The sequence below is a fragment of the Aspergillus ambiguus genome (genome assembly GCF_047715705.1).
Source record: "Aspergillus ambiguus strain CBS 117.58 unplaced genomic scaffold BDV59scaffold_2, whole genome shotgun sequence".
Lineage (NCBI taxonomy): Eukaryota > Fungi > Ascomycota > Eurotiomycetes > Eurotiales > Aspergillaceae > Aspergillus > Aspergillus ambiguus.
This window is the reverse complement of record NW_027395515.1, coordinates 430,861-446,543: the sequence shown is the minus strand read 5'-3', so window position 1 is coordinate 446,543 and position 15,683 is coordinate 430,861. Positions and strand designations below refer to the sequence as shown.

The window sequence follows — 15,683 nt, the reverse complement described above, 5'->3', positions numbered from 1 at the left end:
CGGAAGGTGGCCCAGAAAGTTTCCAAATGAGCTCGCCTCCACAAAGTCAATCATTTCGCCAGCATCTTTTGTAACGAGAATGTGAGGAGCCAAACAAAGAGAAGACGTCCGGAATCCGGCATCATTGAGAAGATGTTCGAGAGCAGATTTCGTCGGGCCTTTTGCGCCACCCTTGGTAGTATCTCGGTAATGCCGATAGGGTTCCCTTTCCATCACCCGCATCTTGATCCTCTCATGAGGATACGGATGATCACCTGATGCTGTGGTTATACCAAGGCGACCCCCAGGTCTTAAGACACGGGCAATCTCACACAGTGCTCGAGGTTGGTCTGGTAACCAATGGAATACTGCGTTTAAATAAACGACATCGAAGCTGGATGCCTCGAATTGCGAAAGGTTTTGGGCATCCCCAACCATGAATGATAGATTTGTCTTAGCCTTCTGGCTAGCAATGCCGATTCGAGACGGCAGTGGATCTATTCCAATTACCACTCCATCTGGCCCGACAAAGTTTGCAGTCTGGGCCGTAAGCCGACCTGTTCCCGCACCTACGTCGAGAACGCGTTCGCCAGGCTTAATCTTCAGTTCATTGATGAGGATTAGCCCTGATTGATACTGATTCTCGCTAACCGTTTCGTAGAGTTGTGCCATCTCGTCCGTATCAAAGCGTAGGCTTATACCTGTCATGTTGCTGGCGAATGTCTATATCATGCCGGGCCTCATTAGACTAAATTTCTATGAGATGATTCCATACGTACTTAACTGAAATATTCCAAATTCTGTAGAGAACTCCAATAACAATATGTGCTCTTCACGTCGACAACGAAACGGCGAAAGGATTACATTTATGCTTCACATTTGAGACTAATGGGAATTTCTCTCGAAAAACACTTGCCTTGATCAGGTCTCATGATGATTTGAGCTACATTTGGGAATTAGGCTTACCTGCATAACAGACACGTATGCTCCAGTATCTGGTCACATACTAACAGTGCTAATGATATTTAGAGTTTACTCCTTTGTTCCAGTTTCTTCCTTCTGTACCTGAATACCTTTCCTATTTCGGATATTCATAGGGTGAAAGACTGCATGGTCTAATTTGAAAGTGGTAGTAGCTATGTCTGTGCACTCGTCACACGTTACACAACATCGATATCTAGTATAACAATCATGTTTGACTGCATTCTGTGATATTACCTGGGCTGACTCTGTGGCTTGAATGGATCGTCATCAGACTGATCAATAACTTGGCTATGTCATCACCACATCGACGTGGGCTGTGGGTGAGCACCCATGAACAAGATCCATCTGACCATTCGATCCCTATCTTGGCATGGCTCTGATTGCAATGAGGATGTAAGTCAGCTACGATGTCTCAAACCTAGGAGACTAGCTCATCCCGAGAGCAGTCTCATGGAAAATCCAATTTCCATAGTGCGCGTACTACCTGCTGAGGCCTAAACAGCCATATATATGTAACCTTCCTGTAATCAATGAGTCGACAAATAACTCTCTTGGTTGATTTAAGAGTTTCACAGTTTGACTTGTTTAGTTTACTATACGAGGCGCCATGGAGCCAAGTAATATCCTCCAGGTCTTAGAGGAGGCAGCGGGCAGGGTTCCGAACAAAGCGATGATGATCTATGATCCTGGAAATGTGGAGACTTCCAGACGACTGACTTATGGTGAACTACGGGATTTGGCCCTTGCGAACTCAGCAGCATTTCGTGGACTATCCGGTTTCGAGCGTGGATCCATCGTGCTTTTACACCTTGATAACCACACAGATAACATTGTCTGGCTATGGTCCCTGTTGTATGCTGGATGTATTCCGGCTATGTCAACACCATTTGCTCATAAGGAGGAACATCGACGAGCCCATTTGCTTCATCTAAAGTCCCTTCTGCATGATCCTGTCTGTCTAACGCGTGAGACGCTGAGGAGTCAATTTCCATCGGACACTGTGCTCCGGCTTCAAAACGTGGAATCCGTCGGCACGTCGGATGCCGAACTCCCTGCTCCAACGAATGGGAATTGTATTAGGGCCAACGGTGATGATAGCATAGCGCTCCTGATGCTTACTTCCGGAAGTACTGGTTATGCTAAAGCAGTTCCATTGACCCATCACCAGCTTCTTATCTCTCTTGCAGGCAAGCAATCATTCCTGTCGTTAAGGGAAGACCATGCGACATTGAACTGGATTGCCCTCGACCACGTTGCAAGTCTGATAGAGATGCATTTTCATCCTATGTTTGCGCACATGGATCAAGTCCACGTCCATCCGACAGACGTAATCCCGGACCCATTACTGCTGCTTCAACTGATCCATCGACATCGAGTCGAGAAGGTGTTCGCCCCCAATTTCCTCCTCGCAAAGCTTCAAACCCAGCTGCAAGAAATAGCATGTACGGACCACCAGTGCTTGGACCTTAGCTGCCTACGATACCTTGTTTCTGGTGGCGAAGCCAACGTGGTTCAAACATGCGCCGCCCTTGCACGCCGTCTGGGCGCGTACAAGGCACCAGAAAACTGCATCGTCCCTTCGTTCGGAATGACAGAAACATGCGCTGGGTTCACTTGGAATACGACATTTCCGGCATACGATGTAGAAAGAAAGCATGAGTTCGCATCAGTCGGCCGCTGTGAGATTGAGGGTATCCGTATGCGGACAACCTCCCTATCCGATGACAGGCCTATCAATACACCCAACGAAGTGGGGAATTTAGAACTCGCTGGCTCGATTGTCTGTCAGGGATACTATAACAATCCTCAGGCAACTAAGGAGTCCTTCACCGTCGATGGGTGGTTTCGAACGGGCGATCTTGCTATTATTGATGAGACTGGCAACCTTAATCTCATGGGACGCACGAAAGAACTGATCTGTATCAATGGGGTCAAATATGCCTCCCACGAAGTGGAATCCGCCATAGAAGATGCAAAGATTCCGGCAGTCACCCCTAGCTTTACTGTTTGTTTCTCCTACCGACCTGCAGAAGCACAGACGGAACAACTAGCGGTTGTATATCTGCCAACTTATGAACAAGATGACATCAATTCTCGGCTACAGGCGCAAAATGAAATAACGAGAGTTGGTCTTATAATGACAGGCGCCCGGCCATATATCGTTCCATTGGATAAGTCTGCCTTGGTCAAAACGAGTCTGGGCAAGTTATCCCGCAACAAAATCAAGAATGCTCTAGAGGCTGGCAGGTATAGAGACTTCGAGGAAACCAATTCTCGGTTGATCAAGGCACAGTTATCTTCTAACATCGTTGCGCCTAGCAATGACTTGGAGGCATTGCTCCTGAAAGCGGCGTCGCAAGCTCTGTCTCTTGTACCAGAGGAGTTTGGTGTCGAGACCACCCTATCCAACGCTGGGGTAACGTCTATGGAACTTATCTCATTGAAAAAGCATGCCGAAAAGCTGCTTTGCCGGGAAGTTCCCATGTTTCATATATTGAGTTGCCCAACTGTTCGCTGCTTGGCTAAGCGTCTGGAAAATTTCCATTCAAACTACGATCCCGTCGTAACGATCCAACCCCGCGGTTCTAAGACACCACTTTGGCTTGTTCACCCTGTGGGAGGTGAAGTCCTTGTATTCGTGTCCCTGAGCAATCTATTCAATGATCGCCCCGTTCATGGACTCCGGGCCCGGGGGCTCAATCGGGGGGAGACTCCTTTCAGTAGCATTCGTGATGCCGCGGAGACGTATCACCGGGCTATCAAACAGAAGCAGCCAGACGGCCCCTACGCGTTGGCTGGTTATTCATATGGATCATTGATCGCTTATGAAGTTTGCAGATTGCTTGACCAGGAGGGCGACACTGTGCAGTTTTTTGGATCTCTTGACCTTCCACCATACCACGCACGGGTTATATCCGAAGGAGATTGGACGACTAGTCTCTTACACCTAGCAAGCTCGATAGGGCTAATTTCTGAGGAGGATATGATTTCACTATCAACAAAGCTACAAGGACAATCACAAGATGTGGCGCTCCAGCGACTGTTGCAAATAGCGCCGCCAAATCGACTATCTGCTCTGGACATGACTTCGGCGGAAATCTTACGATGGTCGCACTTTTCATTTGCCATGACACAAGCGGCCCGCGGCTACGAGCCGTGCGGAAATATCCAGAGTATCGATGTGTTTTACACTAATCCGTCTGACGGGCTGGGGGTGAATAGCTCGGATTGGCTAAACCAGCATCGGGATTGGGCCCGATTTAGTCGGCTTGAGGCAAGATATCATGAGCTTCAAGGGCTGCATTATCGTTTACTCAGTGAAGAAAACGTGCACAACGTCTACAAGTGTTTGAGTAAAGCTATGTGTGCACGAGGGTTATAGATGGGAGGATCGGAAGCACATGACATCGTGCGCTCCTAGACGGATATTATGGTGAGATCTGGGTTACAGATTTATGTCTTCATTCCATGACTAGTTTTCGGCCTATATTGATAGATTATAATCTAGGTAACTATCTTCTCTCTCCTAAGGTTCTAGGCTTTGCAATTCTTAATATAAATGACAAAAGTCGCCATAATATCAATTGATATATAAATTCTGAAAAAGTAGAAAATCTTCATCTATTCCACATAACCTACCTAGTCTATATTACCACAGGTGGCTCTTAGGCTGGGAACAGGTGGAAGCCGGAAATGGAAATTTCCAAATGCGGGCGTAATAAGTTGTATCCTACCCCGAGAATGTACGAACCGGTTCAGGTACCAACCACACTACGCTGTTCTACAGCTCGTATCTGGAATGTAACATTCCACCTGGGTGGTAGCCCGACCCAATTAACTGTCGTAACTTTTGACACACTGCGAAATCTCAGGAAATAGGCCTTCGATCTATGCAGCAGTCAGTGGCAATCACTATATCATCACCGATACTACCACATGGGTGGGCCTCTAGTCGGTGGACTCTAAACCTCAATGGTTTTCAGTCGATTAAAGTGCCATAGCTTATGGATGCAAACAGGGAAATGATGAACGCTTTTGGTCTTGCTGCAAAGAATGCCCCGCTGTAACTAGTAGTACTTACCATTTGCTTAACGGGCATATTAGTCTATTAGACAGTATAGCAAGGTCATGAAAAGCACCAAGACAAAAATCCACATGCTCCCATCTTGAACGACTCTAAGGCCTCGAGCCTCATACCTTTTCTTCTTTCGCTCCCTATGGCGATCACCATGACTAGGTGGAGCGCCACGCTCGTCAAGAGCCTGGCAGCTGTGTTCTGCATCTACTTTTTCTTCTCAATTCTTCTTACAGATCGAGATGCATATAGATCAACACAAGATTTAATTCGTGCTAGCCGACACCATCTGACCGAAGATACGACCTACGATCATATTAGCAATGAGACGCTAGGGGTAGGTTTCATGATTATCTAGGCTGTACAGCAGAATTAACACAAACCATCTAGTTCGAAAAAATCTATGCTATAGGTCTGAAAGAGCGAACTGATAAACGCGATTTCCTTACTCTGGCAGCATCCACGCATGGAATGAAAGTAAAATGGATCGACGGAGTACGACCGGATAGCTTAATTGAGAAAGCTTTACCGGAGGTATCAGCTTTTGCATCCAAGCTCACGTTCCAGGCATCGCTAATTAAGTTACAGAAGTTTAACGCGTCGTTTTGGAAGCCGACAATAGCCGCGTGCTGGCGAGCTCACATGAACGCTCTTCTAGAGTAAGTCCACGATCGATACAAACACGTTGGTTCTCTCTAACATGTCAAATCAGCGTCGTTGAAAATGGGTATGGTACAGCACTTATCATGGAAGATGATGCGGACTGGGACGTATCCGTGCGACAGCAGTTTCGCGAATTGGCTCGTGGTGTACGCACACTGAGTGACAACCCAAAGCCCTCAAAAGAAAATCCGTACGGTACCAATTGGGATATGCTTTGGGTTGGAGGTTGCGCGAGCGGTGCAGCAGATAACGAGACCTCCATTTACGCGGTCCCGAACGATCCCACCGTCCCAAGCTTGAATAATCGAGGAACCTGGGGGGGTCCGCCAGATGAGTGGAAAGCAAAACATCCTGAGCTACCCGAAGAGTCAACTCGGTATATGTACCGAGCGAATATGGGCTGCTGTCTTTATGGATATGCTGTCACCCTGGAAGGTGCGCAGCGAATCCTTGCGGCGCTCTCGGTGGATTATTTGGACCTTCCCGTCGACAATGCCATGAGCGACTTATGTGGAGGGAAAAATCGCCCACACCTTCGATGCTATGCACCGTTCCCCAATCTGATCGGCACCTATAAGCCGGCAGGTGCTACGTCAAAGGATTCTGATATTGAAAGTTACGACAACGGGAAGTATCATGAAGCCAAGTCATGGAATATGGTATACAGCACACGTCTGAATATCCATCGGTTGGTGGCCAAAGACGACACTGTATATTCACAATGGCAGGAGACGAATGATCCGTGGTCAAAAAAGCAAGTGAAACTGTCAGACTTGGAATATCCAGGAGGATTCCTTGTTCCTAATTAAGCCGAATTATTTTATTTAGATAGACCAGCAAATCATGCATGAGCTATTAGAATTACTAGGTCACGGCGAAGTTCTGGACAGACATCAATCAGTAGATATAGTCTGTATGGGTAATGCATTCTGAGGGATGTGTTATTTTAGGTCCCTCATGGCGTGTAAATGGTAGACAAATTAATCACGAGCCTAAATCACGTCCTTCTGGCAGGATTATGTAGCAGTATTCCTCCCCGTGATGTCAATCTGTGGTCCTGCAACCTTGCCTTATGCGGAACACCATCGGGGTCTAGAAGCGATGTGGGCCGGAGCGGACCATGTTGGAGGTTCCTGGAAAACCGATAAGTGGCTCTACTTGGAACTTCCCGTCGAGCTGGGCTAAGGACAATCCTCTCAGTTCTTTCCCGCATGGATGAGACGGGAGCTTTGAAGGCTAGCAGTAAAGTGCTCCAATTTCTAGGGAGCCCCATAACACTTATATACGCTTTATAAAGGACGTTATTGTACTATCTGCTAGTCTAGGGTGAATCTCGTTGACGTCAGTATGGATACCCTTCCTATTAATGCCAATCAATGCCAGTGGATGCTGGGGTAACATTCCACCCTTTGACATTTGGACCCTGATGATGTGTGGGCTGTCAATTTGTCAGGAAGCATACGACTAGCTATCCCTGGGTATATAGTGCTGGGTAGGTCCACTTACTTGTGCAGGTAGAAATGAAATGACCATGTCAATCGACACTAAGTGAACCATGATTGACGAGACGACCAACTTGAGAAATGGAGATGCGGAATCGAAGCATCTGCTCAATCATACGACAGACCCAGATTCCCGGGACTTTGATAGTCGAGAAGATTTTCAAGACCTTGAGAAACAGGAGGATTCCTCAGCCGGGGGATCTCAGTTTCTGATATGGACAGCCATCAACATCATTTCAACAGTGGCAATAGTAAGCATGCCTTTCTATTTGGAAACATAGTCTACTTTCTCACATCCGGTCGCAAGGTTTTCATCAACAAGTCCATTTTTTCAGACCCGTCCTTTAGTAATTGCCAGGTCTCATTCGCCGCGTATCACTTCTTTATCACCGCCGGCACACTATGGGCTGCATCCCGCCCTTGGTGTGGGCTGTTCACTCCCAAGGAGGCGTCAATTGCACAGATGCTCCCTCTTTCGGTCGCGATGTGTATCCAGGTTGTCCTCCAAAACCTGGGGCTTGCGCATTCCTCGGTGATGTTCCACCAGCTCTCACGTCTTCTTTTAACCCCCATCGTTGCTGGCCTTAACTATGTCCTGTACCGCTCCAAGATCCCACGACCTGCATTCCTCCCTCTTGCTCTTCTCTGCACGGGCGTAGGGGTTGTCTCCTACTACGATTCGCTCCCAAAAGACGATGGGAAACCCACGACATCCTTCTGGGGCATTCTGTTTGCTTTCGCGGGAGTGAGCGCCAGCTCCATCTATGTGGTATGGATTGGGCATTACCATCGCAAGCTGGAGATGAGTAGCATGCAACTCCTACTAAACCAAGCGCCGGTGAGTGCGGGATTGCTGCTCTTTGCAATCCCATGGATGGAAACCCCGCCGAGCGTCTACTCGGTGCCGGGGTCAATGTGGTTCTCTATTTTACTGGTGCGTTCTTTAGTCTGATGTTTATGCGAGGGGTTGTGCTAACCTGCAAGTTGTAGAGTGGTATTTTGGCGAGCCTAGTCAATCTGTCGGGGTTTTTCATCATTGATACCGCGGGAGCAGTCAGCTCCACTGTCGTTGCCCAGATCAAGACCTGCATTATTGTTGGTCTGGGATGGGCGTCCAGCGGACATGTGGTTATGGGCGAGAGTATTTTGGGTATATTCATGGCGCTGCTTGGGATGAGCTCGTGAGTATCCACCCCCTTTCAACACGAGAAGGTCTAATTCTGTTCGATAGGTACATGCACATTGTTCTCAAAGATCATATGTAACTGGGTAACGATTTTCTTTTCTATCAGGAGTACAGGTGCAAACAAGGGACGGTTAGGGATAGATCATACAGTTGATTGAGTGTGCAATATAGAAGGGCTTATCGTAAGGCAACAACAATTTCTGCCTGAGGCCGCCTGATAACGTCCTCTCGCGCATCCCAAGTTACGACTTCATCTCCGACTCATCTACAGCTCAAGCAAATGTAAACACCTCGATTGTCCCAATTTATATATAGCCATACACTCTATTTATATCACCACACAGACTGTTTTTTCTCCACCCATCTCTGCCCTTCAATCACAACTTCTCAGAACACCCCGCGGATCGCATCAACCCCTCTTCTCCAACCCCCAAGCAGCACAGGCAACCAAACACAAGAGCAGATATACACGATGTCCAGCAATCAGCAGGACAAAACACTACCGAACACACAGTCCGATCCACAGACCCCGTCCCACATCGACCCATCAACCTATCCCCGCACCGTGACCGATCCCGCGCAAAACATCCATCTCGAACTCACTTACGCTGCACTTGATCCCTCGCGCGCTCTCGATTGCGTTTCATCAGCCGCAGCTGGGGCCAACGTCCTCTTCCTCGGCACCACAAGAGACACGTTCGAAGACCGTCCCGTCGCCCAGCTCAGCTACACCGCATACCCACCACTGGCCCTCAAGACGCTGCGCGCAATCGCCAGCGATGCGGTGTCCAGGCACGGCCTCCTGGGGATCTTCATCGCGCACCGGTTGGGCACCGTGCCCATAAAAGAGGCCTCAATTGCAATCGCAGTGAGTGCAGGCCATCGTGCGGCGGCGTGGCGGGCGGGCGAGGAGGTGCTGGAGCTGTGCAAAGAGAAGGCGGAGATATGGAAGAAAGAGGAATTCGTCGACGGCGGGGCGGAGTGGAGGGCGAACCGAGATAGGGATGCAGAGGGGAAACCCGTTTCTAGCGGATGAGGTATGGGATGGAGGCCAGTCAAGATACCAGAACGATATAAATGGATTTCTACAGCTCGGTACATCGGAGGAGGGTATTTTCTATCGTACATATTCACATCGGGGCATCATCTCCACCCCCGCCTACTCAGTTTTCAACGGCTTCCCCTCCCGCTTCCAGTCGTTGATATGCTCCATGATCACCTTCGTCGCGGAATCGGGCGTGTCCTGGCGGCCAATACACTCGACAAAGTCGCCCTCGGGGTCTAGTACAGTCAGTCAGCGCATACTGTCTCGTGTAATCCAACAAAAGCCGCACTCACCCATCAGGTAGAAGTAGATACTGTGGTCGACCAGGTAGTCCTCTCCGGGCTTCACATCGCGCGGGGTGCTAAAGTACACCCGGTACTGCTTGCACACATGCTTGATCTGCTCGTACGTGCCGGTCAAGCCGATGATATCCTTGTGGAACTCCTGCAGATAGGACCGCAGCACTTCGGGCGTGTCGCGCGCCGGGTCGCAGGTGATGAACACTGGCAGGAAAATATTCTGGCCGTTGGTGGCCTCCTTCACCTTGTCGATGATCTCGGCCATTTTGTCCAGCTCGTCGGGGCAGATATCCGGGCAATGCGTGAAGCCAAAATACACCTAGACCATGCACAGTCAGCCCAACCCATCTCACCAGTGCAAGAGGCCAGTCCCACGATCAGGGACAAATCCAGGGGAAAAAAAAAAGTGGAATGGGAAAACAACTCACAAAGCTGTATCGGCCCTTCAGATCCTCCGCGGTGAACTCCTTCCCCTCCAGATCCTTCAACACAAACGGGCCGCCAACCTTCGGCCGGCCCACGCCCTTGCTCATCTCCGCGATGCGCTTCCGCTCCAGTCTCTCCTTCTCCACACGGAAATACACGATCATCCCGGCGCCTGTGATGACGAACAGCAATGCCGACTTCCACGAAAACGGGCCCGTCGAGTTGCGCGCCTTCAGCTGGCCCATTGTGCGGGCGCGGCTACGCGCCGCCGACGTAGCGAATGTCCGCTGATGGAGGGCTAGGCCATGAGTCGTGGTAATAGGTGTAAATTGGCGCGGTGTGAGTGAAGCCGCAGACGTGGCTCGGAGAGATCGGAGGATGGTTTGAGATCGAGCAGTGGTGGTAGGGGTCTCAATGGCGGAGATCATGGAGCGCGAAGAACAGTTCACCATGCGGAGGAGATATCTCGTTGTCGAAGCCATGGTTGCGGATCAATTTGGCTGCGAGAGGGGAGGAGAGGGAGCTTTTTTCTTGGGTCGATGGATGAGCTCTGAACGGCCGATCATGAGGTCGCCGATGCGGTTTAGCCTGATGCCTGAGGTGTGAATTGTGTATCACGTGATTTGTCGCGTACCTCCAATTTTGGGGCATTATTGGACCTGTAGTTGAGTGATCTAGATAGACATCGTGGATATTAAAATCCTGGTGTGAGCTATCGGGCAGATCAATCACATTTGTGTTAGCTTATGATTAGGCATGTGTGCACGAATTGAAATATATAGTTCTAAGTCTCAGTCATTCAGTATATATATAAGCGCTTTAAACTCCGTAGGATTGTAGGATATAATCAGGTCTCCTTTCTATTCAGTCTAACAGAGTTATACCCACACTGGAAAGGAAAGATAAAATTACAAAGCTATTCCCGATACCCTTCCTGAACTCCGATCGCCGCGAATGACGGCCCCAAGGGGCGATAGCTAGGCACCGGATATCAACGAGAAAGACCTTGGTATAAGAAACATCCCACAGAAAGAAACAAATCCACGACACAAGAACGATATCGGATAGATGTATGCTGATTAAAAGCAGCAGCTCAGACTCCAGGGAAAACAAGGAAACGTCGCAGTTTTGATTAATATGCAGTTTATGTACGGCGCAAAGTCATAAGAACGGCCGGTTCAATGTACACTTCTACTGGCTTGACTGGCACGGCTGGCACGACTAGGCGTCGTCCGGGGCTCCTCCTCCTCAATCACGTCGCTCAGACGCGTAGGGTGACGATGGCGAGGCGTGACGGACTCCCATCCGGCACCAACTCCCCAACCAGATCCGCTATAATCCACGGAGGATTGGTCGTAATGCGGCGTGGACCCCGGCATCGAGCTGGGCACATATCCTGCTTCGACGCCCTCAATGGATCCTTCATATTCGTCACTCTCCTCCGACATTGCGGGGGGATAAACAAGGGGAGGGGGCTGGGTGCGACGGTAGCTGGTGTACTCCTCTTCGCCAGGTTCACTGCTACCAGCGCTGGGGCCATACGAGCGATCATCATTCTCTGACGATGGACGCCCTGGGTACATGCCATGCTCCTCGTAATACTGGCCGGCTGTCGTGGTGGGAGGTTGGCTCACTTCAAAATGGGTTTCTTGGGCGGAAGGCCCAGCTGATTCAGTAAATGGATCAGTCCCGGTGGGAGAGGCGGGCCCCTGCTCATAGTATTGGCCTTCTGATACCTTCCCGGCATCTTCAGCCCCGGCATACGGATCGCCGCGAGTGGGAGGGCGGTTCGAGCTCCCTGGGCGATGGGGGATGCCTTGTATCATGGGCACCACTTGCACCCCACCGACCAAGGTAGGCTCACCATTTCGAAGGGAGTTAGTTCGGTCACGCTCTTCCTGTTCACGACGGCCGAGTTCTTCCCATGCCCGACGGGCCTCTTCTTTAGAGATCTGAAGTTCCCTGCGCATCTCCTTAAGGAGATCCTCGGCGCGGGTCTTGTCAGTCTCAGCTTTTTGCAGAGAGGAGAACGCTTCCGTACGGGCCTGTCGCTCTGTCCTCAATTGCCGTTCGAGCTCGGCTTGGACTTCCTTGGAGCGTTCTTGTTCCGCACGGGTGTCGAAAAACCATCGCTGGAATTTTCGCTCGGATGAAGCGCGCAAGCGTTGTAGTTCCACGACAGCATGGAAGAGATTGGCGCCGGCCGCAGATAGATCAGTCACCTGGCGGGCCATTTGTTGACTGATCGGATCACGCTCCATAGCCTCATTATTCTGTTCAAGTTTGCGAATCCAGTATCCCGTTAGACCTTCCCAGTGGGACGACAGGGTTTCCCACCGTTCAAACGCGTGCGGGAAGGCAGCCCGGCGGGGTTGTTGGTGCGACTGCGTGGTAGTGGGTGGTATAGACGAGGCAGCTTGACCTTGTTTTGGCAACGCGGCAGAGGCGTGGAGTGGGGCTTGTTGGGAAGAGGTCGGCTGGGCAGAGGACATAGGTGGTTTTGGCTGGGACGGAGTGTGACCATGATCTGGTCGTCGAGATCCCTCAGAAATCCCGGGAGGCTGTTGGATGGTGGTTGCAGGGCCGGTGGGTTGGGCCCCCGATCCAGTCGGCGGCGCCCTTGGAGCAGGAGCTCTCCGCTGAGAAGTTCTTTCACCGGCAACACCAGCAGCATAGGTCTGAGCTTGGGCTTGGGGCTGGGCCTCTTGATGCCCGCGTTCAGCCTCCTCCTGCTCCCGATCCCGGGCCTCCTGTTCTGCCCTTTTACGCGCTTCGCGATCGCGGCGTTGTCTCATGATGTCGGTTGGTGTCCGGACACCACTGGGTGGATGAGGATTGACAGGGACGGGGCCCTTCGCGGCACGCGAAGCTCCATATTGGGGTTTCTCAGCTCCCCCAAGGCCAATCGAGCCGGGAACACCTGCTAATTCCGACATGGACGCATTCACTTCGTCCCAATCAGGTGTAAACGGAAACGGTTTCCGGATGCCTTCTTCTAGCACCCAGAGGATGGCCGACGCGGTGCGGGGAGAGACACGGGTTGACCGGGGTGGCCAGTAGGACTCTCCGCGGACAAGGCGATTGTACTCGTCGAGAGCCGAATCGGCGTCTTCGTGGTCGTGGTCGTCGTCGGTCTGTGGTTCGGAGAGTGCGGGTCGCAGGGCAGCGATTCCAGTCGTGCGATCTGAAATGGGCTGGACAAGAACGGGAATTGACTGCTCTATGCGAGACGGACGGCCCGAGGCATCAACCGAGGCTGGTCGCTGGGCGAGACGCGAGGTCCGGCGTAAGGAACGGGTGCTTCCGTGCGCACTGAGAGGGCGCGCAGATGAAGAATTATGAGGACGAGAACCGGAGGCGGGATGGGAAGCAGCCTGCTGCTGGCGTTGCCGTAAATGAGTCGTAAACGTTGAAGGGTCGTGAACTTCGTGGGACTCGTCAAACGCGCCGGGGGTGTGGTGAGACACCGCTGAAGACGACGGGGGATGGCGAAGCGGATGATAAGACGACAATGTGGGAGTTGAGTGCACAGCAGTCGCCGATGAGAGATGAGAGCTTCAGTCCAGTCGATTTGTTGTCCCACCTCGAGACAGGGAGACAGGGGAGCTTGCGATGTGCTTCGGGCGTCAGTCTAGCTTCTAGATGCGAAAAAGAAGAAAGCTTGAAGATAATTAAGAACCGTGAGGAATGTGGGTAATGGTTTTTTGGGAGAAGAGTCCTGAAAGATGGAGCACATGGAAGAGAAAAGGGATTCGACAGAGGGCGACTTGAAGGGAGTGGCTGGTCAAATGGAAGAAATGCGATGGCTGGGAGACGACAGATCACGTACCCTGCTCGGAGTCCGGAGCCCCAGGGATGATAACTAGCTGGACCTGCTCCCCTTCCCGACCGCCACGAGCACTATGACAGGCTCGGGGCAGTCATGGGAAGTCGTGCAGTACAGAGGGAAATTGATAGAAGTGCTGGTTGAGGGGGGGACGTGTGGGTGAAGCCGAGGGAGAGAAAGACGGAGAGGCGATCAGGAGAGAACGAGAAGATGAAAAGGGAGAGAGCTGGTCACGGGTCTGGCCCAGCCCTATCCATCAGGCGGACTCTTCTTCTCTACGGACTCCAGGCCACTATCACTGCCGGTTCTTACGCAAATGAAGCTAATTGCAAGATCCAATGGTGGTCGGCTTCCGAACATAGACCACTATTCCTCTGCTGCATCCGATCTATTGATTCCACAACTTGTCCGGCGGTCCTACACTGCCCCTTTCCTCCCTGCAGAACACGTCTCCTGTGCTCGGGGAACACTCGGGGCATATCTCACGCCCTAGGTCCGTCCGTGTGAGATCCATTTGTCCAGAGAGCTCCGTTGTCCGCACTGTAGACCGTTCGCCATCGAAGACAATGGAAGGTTCTTGTCGTCTGGTGGTTCAGATTCGACCGAGTCGTCGAGTCCGTTAACGCCCAACCGCACAAGTCTTGGGCGTTGCCCCCAATTCCTATTTTTGGATAAAACTGGTAAACGGCCAGTTCTCCGACCGATGCGTTGGCAATCGCACGGTCAACACTTGGACCAATGTGCGAGGGATATTGCCTGTTCGCTCCCGGAATCCCACACCAGCCAACCGTCCAAAACTTGAGGGGCGCCAATCGACTCTATAATAATTAGTAAAAGAGCAAACAACTGTTGAAGCCCTAGTCGGATGGTGGTCGTGAATTGCGGAACGAACCACTGGGTCAATCTCTCTCCACCTGGGGACTCGATCGGAGGGTTCATCCAAATCCAGGCCGGTTCGGATGCGCGAACCATGGAACACCTCCGCAACACGCGGACGTTTATCATCTCGCAGTCTCCAGGCTTGGAGCAAACGGGACGCCCCTACCTCCCTTTCTTTATCGTTTGAACGATGATGGTCGTACGGGGTCAATTTCGGGTCATTATGACGATGGCTGATACTCTGTTGGATGTTAATTGAGATCATCCATCACCTGGATCACTTCCACCCCTTGGAAGACATGACAAATCCCCTTCCCCAAGGGTTGCCCGCCAACTGGGCGTTTGTTTCCCTGTTTTCACTCGGCTCACGGGGGCGGATGGAGCCTTCCCGATTCCGATCACAGACCGTGAAAGGGTGTCATTATGCGACAGTCTTGATAAGAACGGGAAGCCCTGAGGAATCGGCAAGGGTCGCCGGATTCTGTGCGGTAAACTAGGCGGATGGGCAGGACATGAGGTTCAAGCTGGGAAGACAGTGCCACTGTCCTTGTTTGAAACCTATTGAACATGCCTTGCAGCGTGTCTCGAGCCACCGTCGCGGGTGCCCTGGATCTGCGCTTTGCATTGCTCACTGTTGGTTTCCGGGGAGTATGAACGTTCGATCGAAATGATCGGCCTTGGATGGACGGATCTTTGGTAGGAGGAATTGGGATGAAAAGGGTAGCTCTTGAAATCTACTCTGCCACCCGGGGACCAGGCCTTGGTGACCCGCACGATGCTGCAGCGCGTCGCGTCGAGGATCTCTCGGTGTTCATTTCG

The 15,683-nt window shown here is 51.3% G+C and overlaps 6 protein-coding genes across 6 annotated transcripts; 3 read left to right on the top strand and 3 right to left on the bottom strand.

Moving 5' to 3' along the window:
- Positions 1–1,570: 1,570 nt before the first annotated feature.
- BDV59DRAFT_190525 (uncharacterized protein) lies at positions 1,571–4,345 on the top strand (the record flags this gene model as incomplete). The annotated part of the gene is made up of 5 exons (XM_073691762.1): positions 1,571–2,713; positions 2,753–2,882; positions 2,916–2,968; positions 3,002–3,379; positions 3,413–4,345. The coding sequence occupies 5 exons, from the start codon at positions 1,571–1,573 to the stop codon at positions 4,343–4,345; spliced, it is 2,637 nt and encodes an 878-aa protein (XP_073552316.1).
- Positions 4,346–7,116: 2,771 nt separating this feature from the next.
- BDV59DRAFT_167972 (uncharacterized protein) lies at positions 7,117–8,576 on the top strand. Its single transcript, XM_073688002.1, has 4 exons — positions 7,117–7,454; positions 7,511–8,137; positions 8,194–8,384; positions 8,435–8,576. Exons 1-4 carry the CDS (start codon positions 7,257–7,259, stop codon positions 8,466–8,468), a joined length of 1,050 nt encoding a protein of 349 aa, XP_073552315.1. The 5' UTR covers positions 7,117–7,256; the 3' UTR covers positions 8,469–8,576.
- Positions 8,577–8,651: 75 nt separating this feature from the next.
- Positions 8,652–9,457, top strand: BDV59DRAFT_167970 (molybdopterin synthase catalytic subunit). The gene has a single exon (XM_073688001.1). The coding sequence runs from the start codon at positions 8,862–8,864 to the stop codon at positions 9,423–9,425; it is 564 nt and encodes a 187-aa protein (XP_073552314.1). The 5' UTR covers positions 8,652–8,861; the 3' UTR covers positions 9,426–9,457.
- A 91-nt stretch (positions 9,458–9,548) lies between these two features.
- BDV59DRAFT_190522 (SCO family protein) lies at positions 9,549–10,587 on the bottom strand (the record flags this gene model as incomplete). The annotated part of the gene is made up of 3 exons (XM_073691761.1): positions 9,549–9,670; positions 9,728–10,052; positions 10,162–10,587. The coding sequence occupies 3 exons, from the start codon at positions 10,585–10,587 to the stop codon at positions 9,549–9,551; spliced, it is 873 nt and encodes a 290-aa protein (XP_073552313.1).
- A 750-nt stretch (positions 10,588–11,337) lies between these two features.
- BDV59DRAFT_190521 (uncharacterized protein) lies at positions 11,338–14,499 on the bottom strand (the record flags this gene model as incomplete). Its single annotated transcript, XM_073691760.1, has 10 exons — positions 11,338–11,419; positions 11,459–11,491; positions 11,531–11,555; positions 11,595–11,760; positions 11,794–11,975; positions 12,006–12,170; positions 12,201–12,239; positions 12,273–12,303; positions 12,337–13,628; positions 14,472–14,499. The coding sequence occupies 10 exons, from the start codon at positions 14,497–14,499 to the stop codon at positions 11,338–11,340; spliced, it is 2,043 nt and encodes a 680-aa protein (XP_073552312.1).
- Positions 14,500–14,569: 70 nt separating this feature from the next.
- BDV59DRAFT_46147 (uncharacterized protein) lies at positions 14,570–15,337 on the bottom strand. Its single transcript, XM_073696444.1, has one exon. The coding sequence runs from the start codon at positions 15,127–15,129 to the stop codon at positions 14,647–14,649; it is 483 nt and encodes a 160-aa protein (XP_073552311.1). The 5' UTR covers positions 15,130–15,337; the 3' UTR covers positions 14,570–14,646.
- Between the last annotated feature and the right edge of the window lie 346 nt (positions 15,338–15,683).